Below are 18,305 nucleotides of genomic sequence, written 5' to 3' on the forward strand. Positions count from 1 at the left end.
AAGTCGGAGAAAAACCGAGTGCACATTTACTTTCTATACAATAGATATAATATATTAATTACAATATTGCTAAATATGTCTGTCAAACAAACAAATCCTTTGGTACACACTGTATACCATAATGGATCAGAAATTTTAAAAATAAAAAAGATCTTATCTAGACTATTTCCTAAGTCCGAACAATACATTACACCTTTTAAACTAAGGGAGACAGCCCTGACAGCAGATATTCATTTTACACTATCTAAACACGATTGTATATTAGAATTTGTTCTTTTTGAATAAATGATAGAGAAAGACCGCCTAAAATTGTGTGGAAATTATTTGAACTTCTAAATCATAATAAACATTATCGGGGATGAACTCAAGGTCAAAATGGTAAACCATTCCTGCTCCACGAGAGTCATCTATCGTATTACCCCTGTTAATTATACTGAATTTATTTCACCAGGGCCATTTTAAAAAATCTTTGAATCTTTGAATCTTTACTTAAATTGACAGATAATTAAACAATATCATGGCTCATTTCTTAACAGATCACATAATTATAAACTCAGAAGACACCCCAAAACCTCAATGTTGAGAGATTTTGACAATAATTTAAAAGAAGGACATCAACTAAAATCAAAAGTATGTTTGAAGTAGAGCTATGTATTGTCTTTCGGATACAACTTAATTCATTATGATAAACTGCGTTCTTCGCTGCAAAATTTGATAAAAAGATGTAAAATTTGCAATTTTGTATCAAAATTCTTTCAGCGGTATTATGTTGAAAAATATTTAAAGTGTATGACACTGTAATATTCAATTTCCAGAACTGATGATTTGAATTCTTTTAGATTTTGAACCTGTGTGTGGAACAAATAAAAGGTTAACTGGTCCTACTACCTCTTTGTTGATTAGTCATAAACGGAGATGTGTTTTTGACCTCGCGTTTTCGCTTTTTGCGTTTTCTCGTTTGTCAATTACTGCCCACTTCTGTCAATCATTTCGTATCTATTTATCTGATGATAATGATTAACAATTTAAAGATAACCTGGCTGAATAGTATTACTTTCATGTACTATTTATTTTTACAACGAGTACTTATGTATGTAATAATAATAATAATAATAATAATATCTTTATTTATAGAGAGTTACTCAATTTTCAATAAATACATTGTTGACCATGTGCTTACAAAACAAATATAAAAATGTTTAGCATTCTTTTTTTATTCATTTTGTTTTCCTCATTTAAGGAACTTGGTGTTGAATGCACATGCATAGTAAACTGTGTATATTTCATTCATAATTTGTTTAGAATTAAGGCGATTAATAACTGGACGCATGGTATGGACACTTGTTTGTAACCGCATTCTGAACTATAGAAATCTTTATATAGTATATTGTATTATAAGGTTGTTGTCTCATTGAGGAAATATCCCACATTTTATTTCAATCCTTATTGAAAAAACTAAAAAGTTGAATAAGACATTACCATGTACTTCCTTATCTACTGAGTTTACCATATCTTAAGAAAACTGAAGTAGGTCTGTAATGAATGCAATTATTCTCTTAATTAATTCTTGTCATTGTTTAAATTCTGTTCATCATGTATTTTTTTCCACTTATAACATCAGACTAAGATTTAATCTATATTGGTGTAAACTTGCTTACACCTTCCTTTAACACTCGTAATTTATAGATTCTATTAAAACTCAAAAGAAAAGGAATACTTCCTCAAATAAGTTTTTAGTAAGTAAAACTATTTTTTTTACACATTGTCTAAGAATAAAAATATCAACAGGCACGATTCAGTTTTTTATAGAACCAAATTGAAAATTCTCTCAACAGGGAAATTAACAGTTAAATGATATTTCCAGTTTTCACTTCCCAAAATTTGACTTCCTTTGCAACTCTTTTGTCCACAATAAAAAAACTGTCATGTAAAAACCTCGAGAATGCGCTCAATATATATATTTTCTGTAGAAAAAAACCAGTACAAACAAAACGGGATGGTACTGATTTTCTTGCGAGCGACACGCTGTACTAGGAAAACCTTTATCAAGAAAAAATAAGAACAAAATTTTGGAAAGTGAAATAATTAAAATGTTTAGACATTTGTGATACGTGTCTTGACTTATTGATGATGAAAAAACTATTAAAATCTTAGTTTAACCTTTGATTTAAATGTATAAATCGAGATTTAGTTGTTTAAACTTTTTTAGCGACTTTCGTGATAATATTATCTAATTTGTCTTCCCTTATTTTGCTGTGTTCTTAAATAGCGTCATCACAAATCAAAGGAGGCACTTAAAATTAATAATATATTTATCAATGAATCAACTACTTAGTCAATCAACGAAAGTCCAGCATCAAATTAATTGTGGAAATAAAGAAAGTTGGCTTCTTGTATGCGTGTATCATGCAGTTGTTAAAAAAGAAGAAAAACATATAAGGGGGTAATCATAACCCATAAGACGAAGTCAAACAGACAAAATTATGACAAGAAAACTACACAGAAAATAAAAACTGAGCAAGACAAACCCAACAAAAAGTCAGGGTGAACTCGTGTGCTCCGGAAGGAATAACAGATCCGACTCAGTCAGTGGTACCTTTCGTTTTGCACATGGCAAGTAAACATTCGGTGATAAGTCATAGTCGGTGATCAGGGTGAACTCGTGTGCCCCGGAAGGAATAACAGACTTTCGATTTGCACATGGCAAGTAAACATTCAGTGATAAGTCATATTCGGTGGTGTCACAATGGAGGACAAGAGGACCATATTGTGGCAACGACAGTTAGAACATAACCCAGATCATTTGTCACACAGATATTCCATAACGGTCAACCAAATCATGATGGCGTCTGTATTACTTTCGAAGAGATGACTTCGAATTTACCATTTGAAACCGTTTGTCCAGTAACCCTCTATTAAAGAAGTTATATTAGAAATTGCAATCCCTAGAATATTGTATGACATTGAAGATATATACGCAGATGCTGCTGAAATGAAAATTCACAATAACATAATTGAAAGATCTAAAACCTACTCTTATTGTCAATATCTAGATGCAGGTCAAGATTTGCACCGAACTTTACTGTATCTGTGGTATCCTTTATTTAATTTTAAAAGATGCGGTCAACATTTAGTCACCAAAAATATATAAGTCTGCGAAACGACATCATCTATATAGCGGAACGCAAAGCTCAGGGGAAAGGCAAGGTTCTATTTATTTTTCTTGAGATTTCCTGTATGAAATTGCCTTATACGAATAAAGGAAAAGGTAAGTCAGAAGAGACCCACGGTTGTTTTTTAAAGGAATTGTCTATTGAAAGCACCTACTCAAAACGTAATGGGATTAAATGTAGAGGAATACATTTGCCAATATAGATACTTCCAATTTTCGAAAACACTACTCTGTCTCAAACTTGATTTGCTGTTATTCCTCCGACGGACAGTGAAGTGTTTTTGTATGATGATGGCAACAATAAAATGTTGATTGTCTGAAAATAAGATAATGGAGTTTGGCAAAAGTTAACGTATTTACTTTGTGTATCAACAAAACGTTTACCAGAGCGGACTGATGACGGTTATTCCAAAATATGTGTTGTTTGCACGGAAACATATCATTTGTTTTATTACCGATGCGTCGGGCGCGAACTGCTGGTTAACTATCAGTCCAACAAAGTGTTTTAGAAAAGGAAAATAACGGCATAGGAAAACAATGAATAGACAAAACAGTTGGTAAAAAACGAAAAGTCAGAGAATAGGACAAAACGGCAAGTAAAAGACGGAACAGTCGTGGGAAAAGACAGCGCAATCTGAACAAAAGGACAACATGCAAATTGATAGTATATAAAACGGAACTAAAAAAGTAGAAAATAATGCAAGGTCCATGTCCTTGCTTTTGAGATATAAACCATAGATATTTGGCGGGAAATGATTCTCTCTAAATTTTTCATACATTTAACATTGGCACTTTTTTTTTTTTATAAAAACCATGAAAAAAATAACAAGGATTCTATAACATTTTCAAATTATATGTAATAAAATTATGAAAAGAATAGTAGGAGTTAGCGGGCAAAATTTTTAATCGCACTACATGGATAAAACCAGATGAACCATATCTGACAATAGGTCAAAAACAAGATAAGCGAACATACTTTAGAGATAGTTGTTAGATGTGTCCAGATCTTTCATTTATCTAAAAAAACATACCATAATGTATTATGACACGCAACCGAGTACACATCATGGAGAGTTGTCTCATTGGCACTCATACCACATCTTCTTATTTATATTACATGAAAGCCTTAATTTGGCGTAAATATATCATAATATTAAGTGCATGTATATAATGTAACTTGTATAGAAGTGTTCATAGTCGGACTGCAATCATGTTAAGGAATAAATGTACTATCATTTTTCAATTAACATTTTGTGTGTGTAAATTGCTCGTGTCGACACGTTCTCATCATATATAACTTTCCAGATATTTTCACAGAGTTACCGCCGTTTTACCTAGTACAGAGTGATCATTTTAACAGAGTTATCATCATCATTTAATTTAGTAAAAAGTCACACGGTGATAAATTTTCACAGAGGAATATAAAAGGATCATAAAAAAATATCATTACAGTACAAAAATGTATCTTAAACAAAGAATTATTAAAAAAATATATAAAAATAATACGGCCTTGTATATTCATCTCACTTGATTGATTTAAATGTATAATTATAATTGTTCCATAGATTATTTTTCAATTGATGATGGGGTCAGATATATACGTACTAGAAATATTTCTTGATATTGAATATCTTATTATACGGAAAAAATTATGAGTTATGGGACATGATCATGGCATACGTCAGGAAATTTGAGTAGACAAAAATATGATTTAAATGATCTAGATGTAATAAAATATTTTAACTAAAAATAGAAAATGTCTGTACTGCCTGTTAAGTTTTTATTCAGTGTCCGCCTATAAGTGTACGAATAATGTTTGGAAAATATTAATATGTGAAATCTAAAATTTAAGTATTGGCATATTGCCATGACCGTAATATTAGTGAAATTAAATACAAAACTAAGACCGAATCTTTAGCAAAAAAAAAATCATAAAACCGAATGATGAACCGTTATGTGATCAACCTATAGAGATATCACTCAATCATTTTTATTCAATCAGTTTATTTGACCCGAAAAAATCGAATTGTTTCAATACATCACAATATTTCGTTCCCTCCTCCCCCTCACAAAAAAAACAAAGAAAGAAAGAAAAGAAAAATCATAACTGTGAGCGGATCCACCTATTTCTGATTTATAATTTTGATGAAAAATAATACAATAAGATGTCATACAGAATTTGAGATAAGACTATAATTATTCAAAACTAGAAAAAATAAGTAGGCGAGGTACTGGTCTGTATAGATCTGTCGATCCACTCTTCAATTAAAATTCATACATTCTTCAATAGTTCACAAATGGCGGACGCTACTTGTCACATAACCATCCCTGGTCTTCCTTTTTTATCGTTTGTCTTTTGCCATCAGCTGGAATTTCAGTCTTGGAAATTTTATAAAATGTTAACAAATGGAGTAACTGTGGGAGTAATTGTTAAAAGTTTAAAAAGCGAAAAGGTGAAGGCGCTTCGATTTGGTAGTGACTATTCTGTTTTAGAAGGTAATGTATGTATGTAATCATTTAAACTAATTCAGGCGCGTAGCTACGTTTACGTCAAAACGCCCGGGCGTACACATGAATTTAGGAGAAAAAATAATTTAATCTTAACAAATAATAAAAAAACCTTAAAAGCACACGAGCCTTGTTATTCTTTCTTCAATAATAAAAGTGACGAAATTTAGTTTTTAATGAAATGGTATCATATTACATATTTGTTCATTTTCTGTCAAAGTCTGAATCTACTGTGAATTCTACTCAGTTTCCTATGGTTTTAAGCAATTCTTTCGATATGTGGTTTGCTTTTTGATGACCCTGCGACATTTATGTCGCGAAAACGAGATCGTGGCTTAGCGATCCTAGATTCCGTCGGCGTCGTCAACATTTAGGTTCAGTCTGTTGTTAAAGTTATTTTTGATTTTATCAATAACTTTGTCAGACCTTTATGGAATTTTACGGAAGTTGGACAGAAGCTTTTTAAGACCAAATTTAAGACAGTATTCAGATCAAAATTTTATAAATATTTATTTTTATTTTTGTCTCGCCTTGACGGAGTCAAAAAGTGAGACATGTTTCCTGCGTCGTCGTCGGTGGCGGCGTCAACTATGTATAAATTTGTGATTAGGTCAGTTTATTAGGAACCACTAGTGGTAGGCAAATAATATTTGGTATGCAGTTGTATGAGCATTGGCACATCTCATTTCCCCCTCAGTCATGGTCTATTGACTTTGAAACTTTTGCTTAGTTAACATGCATTAGTTTGTTTATGGGGAACCACTAGTGTTATGTCAACGATATTTGGTATACAGTTGTACTAACATTAGCACATCTCATTTCCATGGAACTTATGTTGCCCCTTCCCCTCAATCATAGTCTATTGACTTTGAATTTGAAACTTTTGTTTAGTTTACATGTATCAGTTTGTGATTAGATCAGTTTATGGGGAACCACTAGTGGTAGGTTAAATATATTTGGTATGCAGTTGTATAAACAGTGGCACTTCATTTCCATGGATATTGTTTTGCCCTGTATTTTCAGTCATGGTTCATTGACTTTAAATATTTTGCATAACTTACATATCAAAATAGCATTAAGGCGAGACATATCTCTGTGTTTATAGTTTATAGTGAAAAATGGACTTACTACTAGGGGGTGTTTAACGACCTTGACTACCAATGAGGGTCTCGCTCGGTCAGCTAAATGGACTTCGTTTTTGTTTACAGTTAATATTTAGATGCAGTACAAGGTTAAAGTTTTTTTTTTCAGACATCAATAACTTTGTCGAACCTTCATGAAATTTTACCTAAGTTGGACACAAACTTTTTATGATCAAAAGTCGGTATCCAAAGCATAATGAAAATATTTTTTTTTATTATTTTCCGTATTTTACTGATAAAAGCACTTTGTTGTTTTGTAATTAATAAGTAGATGCATTTTGAGGTCAAAGTTTGTTACACATCAATTACTTTGTCAAACCTTCATGGAATTATATGAACATTTGGCAGAAGCTTTTTAATGATTTTAAAAGAGATAATTTTGAAATTATTTTTTTTTATTTTTCAGTATTTTACTGACTTATTTTTTTTACAATTAACAGACGGTCTGGGATTATTTATTTATTTTTTTACATGATAAATTTGATAACCTTCTTAGATTGTTATGAACCTTGGGAATAAGCTTATCTTCAAGATTAAGAAAAATCATCTAAAGAAAAGTTTTTTTTCTTAAATCCTGTATTTGTCTGATGAATAGATAGATATAAGAAGATGTGGTATGAGTGCCAATGAGACAACTCTCCATCCAAGTCAAAATTTATAAAAGTAAACCATTATAGGTCACAGTACGGTCTTCAACACGGAGCCTTGGCTCACATCGAACAGTAAGCTATAAAGGGCCCCAAAAAATTACTAGTGTAAAACCATTCAAACGGGAAAACCAACGGTCTAATCTATATAAAAAACGAGAAACGAGAAACACTTATGAACCACATCAACAAACGACAACTACTGAATATCAGATTCCTGACTTAGGACAGGTGCAAACAAATGCAGCGGGTTTAAACGTTTTAATGGTACCAAACCTTCACCCTTTTTCTGAAACAAAAGTGTAACATCACAACATAGAAAGACACACTATAAAATATCAACTGAAATAGCTTAACTCAATCAAAGGACATATTAACACCATTGAACATACACTGAACAAATAAATTTGACCTATGACACAATGTAAATACAAAATAAATAAACTAAGGGAAGAATAATAAAAGTAACATGTGATATCGGTAAGAAAAGTTAGACAATTAAAGAAAAACAATATGCTCGAACAAAAATACCATCCATTTGCAATAACTTTAAACACAGGTAAATGAAAATAATTTTGTTGTTAGGTATACGTATACAGTACCAATAGAGAAAGGAAATATTTTTACAAAATAAATAATTTTGAATAACTTTTTATAGTCAACATTACACTTTTACACAGACAGAAGCAATCCCAGGCGAGACCCAGGGTTCCACGGAACTCTTTAAGAATTTTATATTTCACCTGAAAATCTATGAAAATTATTTATTTCATGTGTCTATTAACGGAATTTGCGCATAAAAATGGGTGAAAATTTAGATAAAGTCAAAATAATTAATAGAACGACAACATTGAAATAGAGAATTGCTTTTTTATTTTCTCTAAACTTTTGGATTTTTGTAGATTGATTGTTATACCCCACATCTCCTTTTAATAAAATTGAAAATGGAAACGGGGAATGTGTCAATGAGACAACAACCTGACCAAAGAGCAGAAAACAGCCAAAGGCCACCAATGGATCTTCAACACAGCGAGAAAATCACGCACCCGGAGGCGGGCTTCAGCTGGCCCCTAAACAAAAATGTGTACTAGTTCAATGAAAATGGACGTCACACTAAACTCCAAAACATATAAATGAACTAACATTAAAAAAACATACAAGACCAACAAAGGCCAGAGGCTCCTGACTTGGGACAGGCGCAAAAATGCGGCGGGGTCAAACATGTTTTGTGAGATCTCAACCCTCCCCCTATACCTCTAGCCAATGTAGAATAAACAAACACACAGCAATACGCACAGTAAAACTCAGTTAAAAAGAAGTCCGAGTCCGATGTCAGAATAGGTAACAAAAGAAACTAAGCAAAATGACAATGATATATAAATTAACAAAGGACTACTAGCAGTTACTGACATGCCAGCTCCAGACCTCAATTAAACTGATTGAAAGATTATGTCTTCATCATATGAAAATCAAGCACAATCCCTCCCGTTAGGGGTTTAGTATCATAAACATATTTTACAGTAACTGGTTTGGACATTTTTCTCTAAGACAAAAATGATCATTGGATTCAAAATCAACACAATGAATAAATTAAACTTAAAAAAAATAAATAAACTAGACTCTAAATATGTAGCTATTGATGAGTTTTTAATGACAGAAATGGTATCTCTTTCTCGATAACGCAAGTATCTGGGGCTTCGCCACATCAACCCCCTACCAGGAGGTCCTCTGCCCTGGACCCGCTTTGGTCCCTCAGACGCCTCGCCGAGTATCGGGCGTACACTTACAAATGGCCTAGCTACGCCACTGTAATTGTAAGTAATGAAATATTATATGACAATTACACAAAAATAAAATTTATTTTTGTAAAGAATCTTTGCAAAATAAAAGAAAACCTGTTTGTATTGAAATGTTTTTGACCTTTCAAATGGTAACCTATATACGTATATAATATAAAGATTTAAAAAAAACTAAACATACTATATAGTATCATGATGTTATATTTATTGTGACTATGGAAAGGCACGTTATTGTAAAATATATATGCGTTCCACACATACAGATACCAAGGACGAAATATTACGGGTGTGTTTGTGTGTGTGTGTGTGTGTGTGTGTGTGTGTAAGGGGGGGGGGGATGTCAACAGAAAACTGAAATAAACATAATTTCAAAAACTTCACAAAAAAAAATAATTATGACATACGGAAAATCACGAACTTTTAAAAATATACAAATTTCATCATGATTTGTTGCCATGATAACTCGCTAAATGTGAAGTTCAAATTTAGGAACATGTATGACAACGTTTTAATTTGGACTAATATTTGGGCCAAATAAGAGCCTTAATATCCTTACTCCGATACATTCATTTTAAATATGAGCAACTGTTACAACCTTGCTCAAAAATATGATTTGCCACTAATCGTATCATGGAAAGATGTTGCTCTAAATAGATTATCCTTTAAGTTAGGCTGATGTTCATGTTTACTCTAACTATAAACTATAAAAAAAAATAATAGCGAATTTAGTCCAATTTGTCATAAATGATATATGTGACAACAAACTTATCTCAGAAGTCATCTCTGCACTATATTATCAGTATCACTTTCATCAAAATTAAATAACGTTTAAATAGGACTTGAACTCTTTCTCCAAATAATGGCTCTTAGCTTACCCGTCCTTTTGTTGGTTGTTAAGGTTTCATGTAGAAAAATCGAATTCTCTATAGATATGTATTATATTTAGCTTGCTTGTAAAGAGGAACTGCTTCTCAAAAGCAAAAATATCAACTATTTCACAAGCAAGAGAGAGAGAGAGAGAGAGAGAGAGAGAGAGAGAGAGAGAGATTACAAAGAAAAACTAAAGATTGAGCAACACTAACTGCACCAAAACCTGGAATCGAACTCAGGTGCCCCGGAAAGAGTAATACATATCAATCTAAATGTTAATTATAGTTTATTTTGATTTCAGGTATTATCAAAAAGGCATATTATCTAATGTAATTTTGTGAACTATTCGGTTTTATTTTTTTTTTCACGTCTTCAACAAAAATGAAATCTATAGTTCAAAATATGACTTTCTAGCTCTAAATCTTACCTATAATAGAAGAAATATATGAGCGTTACGAAAAGGGCAATCTAAAATCATATTTAGGACATTGACACTCAACACCATTACCAAAAGGAAAACAAAAGAGTAACAAAAGAGTACACAAAATACAGGAAGAAAAATCCGGAACTCGACACCCATCAATAACTAGGGTGTGTATGAAAACAACAGGAACTACTGAAAATCAACTTCAATTCCCAAATAGTAGTAGGCGAAGGAGAAACGACTACAATTTAAAAATACTAAAAGACAAAGAGAGAACGACTACACTTTATAATTAATTATAAATAGACAATAAGGAAACGACTACAATACTAAGACAAAGAGGGAACGACTATAATTTCTTAATACTAACAGACAAAGAGGGGCCTTCTACAATTTCTAAATACTAATAAACAAAGGGGGAACGACTACATGTTTTTAAATACTAGACAAAGAGAGAACTATTTTGAATTCTTAATACTAATAGACAAAGAGGGGCCTTCCATAATTTCTAGATACTAATAAACAAAGGAGGAACGACTTCATTTTTTTAAATACTAGACAAAGAGAGAACTACAAAATGTATATTAAGTTCTTAAAACTAATAGACAGAGGGGCCTTCTACAATTTCTAAATACTAATATACATTTTCCAAATACTAATAAACAAGAGGGAACGACTACATTTTTTAAATACTAATAGACAAAGTCTGAATAACTATATTTCAATTACTAATAGACAAGGTCTGAATGACAACAATTGGTATTTCGCGATTAAACTGGTTTTGCAATTATTTGATATCAATCGTTTTTGTCAGTACGAAGAAATACACAAAACCGATAGAAAATCGATGAAAATGAAAGTTCCTGAAAAAAATATGTCAATTACTCTTATATTTTAATGGAATTAATCGAGAGTTAAATCAATATTAATTAAACAAATAAATTAACAAATAACTAGAAAACTTCAAACCATCTATTAGACTTCGCCATGAATCGCATAACAGCAAAATTCTTTATCATAAATATCATAATATAAAAGAAATAGTTTTTAGATGCTTACCCCTCCCATGCTGAAATCAACACAATTGTGCACATCAAAAATAAAAAGAACAAAATAAATCTGAAATGACATTTTTTCTCCATTTTTTGGTTCTTTCCTTGGATAATTCGTCTTATAGTTATAGACACTTTTCATCAACTGGAAAAAGGAAGACTTTATACCTATAATACTTCCCTATTATTTTGACGTGCGTGTATAAATATTCCAAATGATTAGTTAGTACACTACACAGTATATAAAAAGAGAACAATCCCTTTTCGAAATTTCACATTTAAATTGTAAAGAAAGTATTTAGATGGATGGTATACAATATATATTTTTATCATACATCTACATTGTCATGGCATACATGTAAACTATGAATAACAAGGAAACATGAATAACATGAAAGTTCCAACTATGTACTGGCTTCCGAAACTGCACAAAACACCTTACAAATATAGATTTATTGCGTCTTCAAGCCATTGTTCCACTACTAAACTGTCTATTCTACTTACTAGTACACTTGGTACAATCAAAAACCTGGTAATAAATTGTTCAATTAAGGCCTTTGAAAATAGTGGAATTATTTACTTTTGGAGTGTCAAAAATTCGTTGGAAGTACTTGATAAATTGCATGCTCATATTGGTGATTTCGAATCTGTTCAAAGTTTTGATTTTTCTACCCTATATACCACTTTGCCTCATAATATCATTAAGAAAAAAATCACATACCTAATCAAATGGGCATTTAAAAGTCAGAATGCGAATATATATGTTCAAACTCTTTTAGGTCATTTTTTAGTAACAACAAACAAAAGAACTATGTCAATTGGACCTGCTTTGATACGATAACTGCACTTGAATTTTTAATGGATAACATTTTTGTTCGCTATGGAGATACCGTATATCGTCAAGTTATCGGAATTCCAATGGGGACTAACTGTGCACTACTTATTGCGGACCTGTTTCTGTATTGTTGTGAATTACAATTTATGACTTAAATCAGCAAAGACCAATCGAAACAACATCTGATACAAAAATTTAATAACACTTTTAGATATTTGTATGGTATAGTGGCTCTCAATAATAACGACTTCAGTATGTACACTAAAGAGATTTGTCCTTCTGAACTGACTTTAAATAAAGCTAATACTAACAATTAACACTGCCCTTTCCTGGATCTTGATATCTTTATCTTTAACGGGAAGCTTAATACCAAAATTTACGATAAAAGAGATGATTTTTCGTTTCCTATTGTTAATTATCCATTTTTAGATGGTGACGTTCCCTTGACACCATCTTATGGTTTTTATATATCTCAACTAGTTCGATTCGCTCGTGTATGTAACAACGTATTTCATTTTAACGAAAGAAATCTCTGTATTGCTGAAAAATTATTACACCAGGGATTTCGATATCACAAACTTGTCAAAACATTTACTAAATTTTATCATCGGTACAAAGACATCATTCGTAAATATAAATCAACGTGCAGACATCTTATACGTTCGGGTATTTCACATCCCATCTTTTATGGTAATATTCAATACAAAGCACAAAAATGTCGTTATTCACCTCAAAAGCTAACCAAACATTTAAACAGACTTATTCAGAAGGGATATAGTTACGATACTGTTGTCATGTCATTAAAGATGGCATTTTTTTGGAATTAATATTGATTCACTCATAGGGTCTTTGCATCGGAAATAAACACATCTATTCTAAAACCATTGCTGGCATGATACGGGTTATGTTTTTTTCGTATATTTTATGATGGTATGATACTAAACCCTTAACGGGAGGGATTGTGCTTGATTTTCATATGATGAAGAGATAATCTTTCAATCAGTTTAATTGAGGTCTGGAGCTGGCATGTCAGTTACTGCTAGTAGTCCTTTGTTAATTTATGTTGATCATTGTCATTTTGCTTATAGTTTCTTTTGTTACCTATTCTGACATCGGACTCGGACGTCTTTTTAACTGAGTTTTACTGTTATAGTTAAATGTCTACACTTTTAATGAACGAAAAAAAGGAAGACTTTCTACCTACAATACTTCCTTATTATTGAGACGTGCGTGTATAAATATTCCAAATGATTAGTTAGTACACTACACAGTATATATAAAGAGAACAATTCCTTTTCGAAACTTCACAATTAAATTGTAAAGAAAGTATTTAGATGGATGGTATACTTAGTACTATATATATATATTTATCATACATCTACATTGTCAAGGCATACATGTAAACTATTAATACGTAAGATCATAGAAAAATTAAATTTTCTAAAAACATTACAATGTACATTAATCCTTGTGAATTCAGTGGTATTGTGACAAAGATCATTTTACTGAACGTTGGTAGGGATGTAATATCTCAATGTAAATATGCACATTTTGGATTAGTTACTTTATTTGACTTTAAATGTGTCATCCCAAATGTCAAACACTTTGATAAAAGTAAGAAAAAAAATAACACAATCAGGAAAGTATATGTCAGGAACCAGGAATTTTAAATGTTGAAAAACAACTGGGAATTGTGTTATGGGCCTTCATAAGATACAAAAAATAACTATAAAACTGACATGTCAGCAAGGCCCCGCTTACACAGTTTTGTGTGAGGACTTATGCACACTAAGCAATTCATGTTCATATGTTGTCAATTTTCACGAATTTAACACCAGCAATTAATTCAGTATGTGTTCTTGATAAATATAAGTTTTGTTAAAATCAAAGGACTTAGTCTATTTTGGTGGGCAATTAATAATTTTTGAAACAGAGAATCATTTTGGAATAGCAAACTATATCTACACATCGATTTTTATTTGTTATCCTGGCAAAAACAGATGTTTCTCAAAACATTTTTTTCACAAAAACTATGTTTTTACCACAATTTTGACACAAGGGAAAAAAATTTGAAATGCATGTTATACCCATACATGAATTTTTGTCGAAATCCCACCATAAAAAATGCATGTCTCTAAAATTTGTGATTTACAAAAAGTAAGTTGATACCAGTTTTTTAATTTTTTTGGCACCTTCATTCCCTTTGATTTTTTTCTTACACCTATTTATCAATTTTTGTTAAAATTCTGTTATCGAAACTTGAGTTTTTATCTCCACATCTAGCCCCCATTTTTATAAATATGTTCAAATCGGCCTTCTTCCGACGGGCAGTAAAACCCTTGCCAAAGTGGGGCGTACGTTTGGCTGTATGGTCTGTATAAGAATACATGTCTACTTAGAATGTGGACGTTAAATCCGATTCTTCGTGTAGAGAGAGTGCCACCCTCTCTGCATGTTAAGAACCTTTGTAACAATTTACTCTTTAACGGGTCCGTAGGTGGCCTGTTGGAAGTCAAAATTTCTGTCGCTTTCAAATATATCCTCATTTTCCAGAGGCAGTGCAAATTTCCCCGAACTTCATCCAGGACGTCCTCTATTACAGAGCTACCTTTTTTTGTATTTATTGTTAATTCATGTGTTTGTTCTCATCCTGAACATGTATGCAATATTTGCCACTGAATGTTAAGCAAACATTTATCATTCGATCAACCAAAATTATCGAGAATCAATTTTGAATAGCATATCATAACTAACATCGCATCTTTTGTTGAAATTCTAGTATTATAAGACGTTTCTAAAAAAATAAATTGTGATTCTTTACAAAAACGTAATTTTTTACCTGAATTTTTGGTCCAAATTTTGCAAAAATGGAAGAGACATTCTTTTTATAGGTTTTAAGACTGCATACATTATTTTTGGTAAATTGGTAGTTGCATTTTTGTCTTATCATACGATATAGAAGTGCTGATGGACGGACAAACATAGTGATTACTATAGGGTACCGCCGGCTAGTCGGTGGGGCCATAATAAAAAAAAAAAGAACGACAAGGCATACCATCACTAATCAAATAAAGAACAACTAAATAAACAACATAAACTGGTATCCATGTACTTAAATACATTGATCAAAAAACTCAAAGTTAAATATAAATAGGGTGACCGAGTGGTCTAAGTAGTTCACCTACTATATCACTAGCCTGTCAAAACTGAGGTTGTGAGTTCGAACGCGGCACGTGGCAAGTGCGTTCGATTCCAATCTTAATTGACTAGCATTGACAGTTTTCCCGCCGCAGGTCGTTGGTTCTCCTCAGGCACTGCGGTTTCCCCCACCTATAAAACTGACCGCCACGATATATCCAATAGTGCTGAAAGTGGCGTTGAACACCAACAATTAATCAATCAAAATCCAAAATCAATAATAATAATAAAAATAATATTGACAATAATACTGATAATAAAACAATTAAAAAACACAAAGAACAACTCATTACAGAAATACAGAAATGCAAAACACACTTACACAGTAAAGATAGGGGTGTTCATGTAATATAAATAATATACAATATTATATTGCATGAACAGCCATTATGAATTTAAACAACAAAAAAATCAGAAAACGAACGGTCACATTTAGTTTCCGCGAGTCAACATACCATGCTTTTATTTATAGTATGCAAGTTTGTGTTACACATTTTTTCTTTGTTTCGCGATGTTTACAAGTAATTCATACACATATCTATTTAAAATAGTCACAACTAATGGGAAACCCGTTGTTACACCCCAGTTCTATTGTTATACTTCATAGTTTCTATTTCTGAAACAAGTGTAAATTGAATAGATCTATTGTTACGAATAACAATGGATTTTGACCACAGGGTGATACGAGCGGGGTTTCTGGAAACCCCTGCTTCTACATCCCGCAAACAAAGTCCATTGTTATTCGTAACAATAGAAATTGATTATGAACATAAGAAATTACTAATAGTGTTCACTACAAATTGTTTCATGATATTAAAAAAACACACATTTTAGGAAATTCCATTAAGCATCTATATGGAATACAAAACTAATCCTTTAACTACTTTTTTGCTTGAAGGTAATTTTTTTTTATCCCAGTCATATGTCTGTATTCTAAAGCATTGATCTTTAAAAAAAAATTGGGATTCTAACTCCCGGACCCCCCTCCCCCGGTTACCCAGTGGCCGATCCGGGGTTGGGGGTTCCGCGGGTTGGACCCGACTTTTATTTAAAAGATCAATGCATTTGAATGGTTGGACCCCCCCCCCCCCCCCTTTTCTCTTGAGTTGGGAACCCCCGGCTGGATCAGCCCCTGATTGCCCCTCAAAAAAGGGAATTCCTCAATTTTAAATATTGTATGTTTAGCGTGTCTTGTAGTCGGGTTTCTAATGCAGACACACCTATTCCTTAATATGTTCGAATATGAATGTTTGTTTATTCTCGAGATGAGGGAGGGGGCTTTTGTTTTTGATAAAATCGTAAGATATAAAATACAGTTATGATTACCTTTATTAGACTGATACAGGTAAGTACTTTGGGTTATAATATTGCCTTTATCTTTAGTCTCTTCTACCAAATCCAAAGCTTGCCACAAAATGTCGTCCGTCTTATACCCGTCCATATTGACAACTGTATACCAGGAGCATGGTGTATTTTTTTGTTTGTAATAAGAATACACGAAACAGTCAACCTTGACCTGCTGATCCATATTAGCACATGGATTTAACGGGAATATGCAAAACAACTTGACATTTGTAAAATATACTCACTTGTCAAAGTTTGAACGAAGATAACCAAAGAAAGGTTACTAGTGGGGTTTCATGTAACAAAAAAATATTCTGATATATCATTGTTTGATATTATCAATAAATATACTATCGTTTTGTTTTTTTTATTTAATAATCAATGTTAACAAATATAGGGTTTAGAATGGGGTGTAAGTTAGTTATACAACTCGGGATACGGTGTGTCTGGATAAGAAACCCCTCCGGCCTCCGGCCGACGGGGTTTCTTATCCAGACACACCTATCCCTCGGTGTATAACTATTACTTACATTTCATTATAGATGTTAAAGGACTTAACACCAAAATTCGTCATGGTTCGTGGTTTTTATAGTTTGTTTTTTTAGTACCGTTTAGTATCGTTCATTGTAAATTTGTGTACTGTTCGTTGTGAGTTTTGACTATTCAAAGCCGATCAATATGGTAGAAATATGCATTTTTAGTCTTAGATGCATGATTTTTTTATTAGTTGTAATTGGCTTTGAACTAGCGTTTTTGCAGGGTTTCTTAAATAATTGTCACATATACGAAACACTTTAAAGGTAAGCGAAAAGTATCCATTGATAAAAGATCCACAATATTCTCCGAATAAAATACCCGAATAAAAAAATCAGTTAAGGTTCATGTGGACCCTTTGGTTAAAATGGCTGCGTTTTCACCTCAAAATTTACTCTGAGTACAGACAAACCTGTGTATCTGGAAAAGTTTTAAGGCATAGCATGCCCTAGATTAATAAAATTCAAATGCATTGTATGTTTTAGAAAATTTAAAACTTAACTGGATTTTGCAGTGCACTTTTTTTCGTCCCTGTAGAAGATGATAAAATTAACAAACAGTTGAGTTTCACTTGATATGGTCCCTCAGGTACACAGTTTAAATCACCAATTATTGTCAGGTATCTATTGTCCATCTATTGTCCATGTCAATCAATACAGTTCATTTCAATTATTACCTGTGGGGAAGTTCTCAAACCTCTTTCACAACTTAGTTTATTTTGGCACCTTCTGGAGGAATGATAAAAAGTGCACTGCAAAATCCTGTTAAGTTTTTAATTTT

At 32.1% G+C, this 18,305-nt stretch overlaps 1 protein-coding gene across 1 annotated transcript in view; it reads right to left on the minus strand.

The window, feature by feature from the left end:
• Positions 1-11,780, minus strand: part of LOC127731083 (uncharacterized) — a 54,769-nt gene extending 42,989 nt beyond the window's left edge. The window contains exon 1 of the mRNA XM_052239943.1: positions 11,622-11,780. Coding sequence (XP_052095903.1) covers positions 11,622-11,704 — 83 coding nt within the window. The 5' untranslated portion in view covers positions 11,705-11,780. The remainder of the gene's footprint in view (positions 1-11,621) is intronic.
• Positions 11,781-18,305: the final 6,525 nt, after the last annotated feature.

Source organism: Mytilus californianus, unplaced genomic scaffold (genome assembly GCF_021869535.1).
Source record: "Mytilus californianus isolate M0D057914Y unplaced genomic scaffold, xbMytCali1.0.p SCAF_2, whole genome shotgun sequence".
Classification (NCBI taxonomy): Eukaryota; Metazoa; Mollusca; class Bivalvia; order Mytilida; family Mytilidae; genus Mytilus; species Mytilus californianus.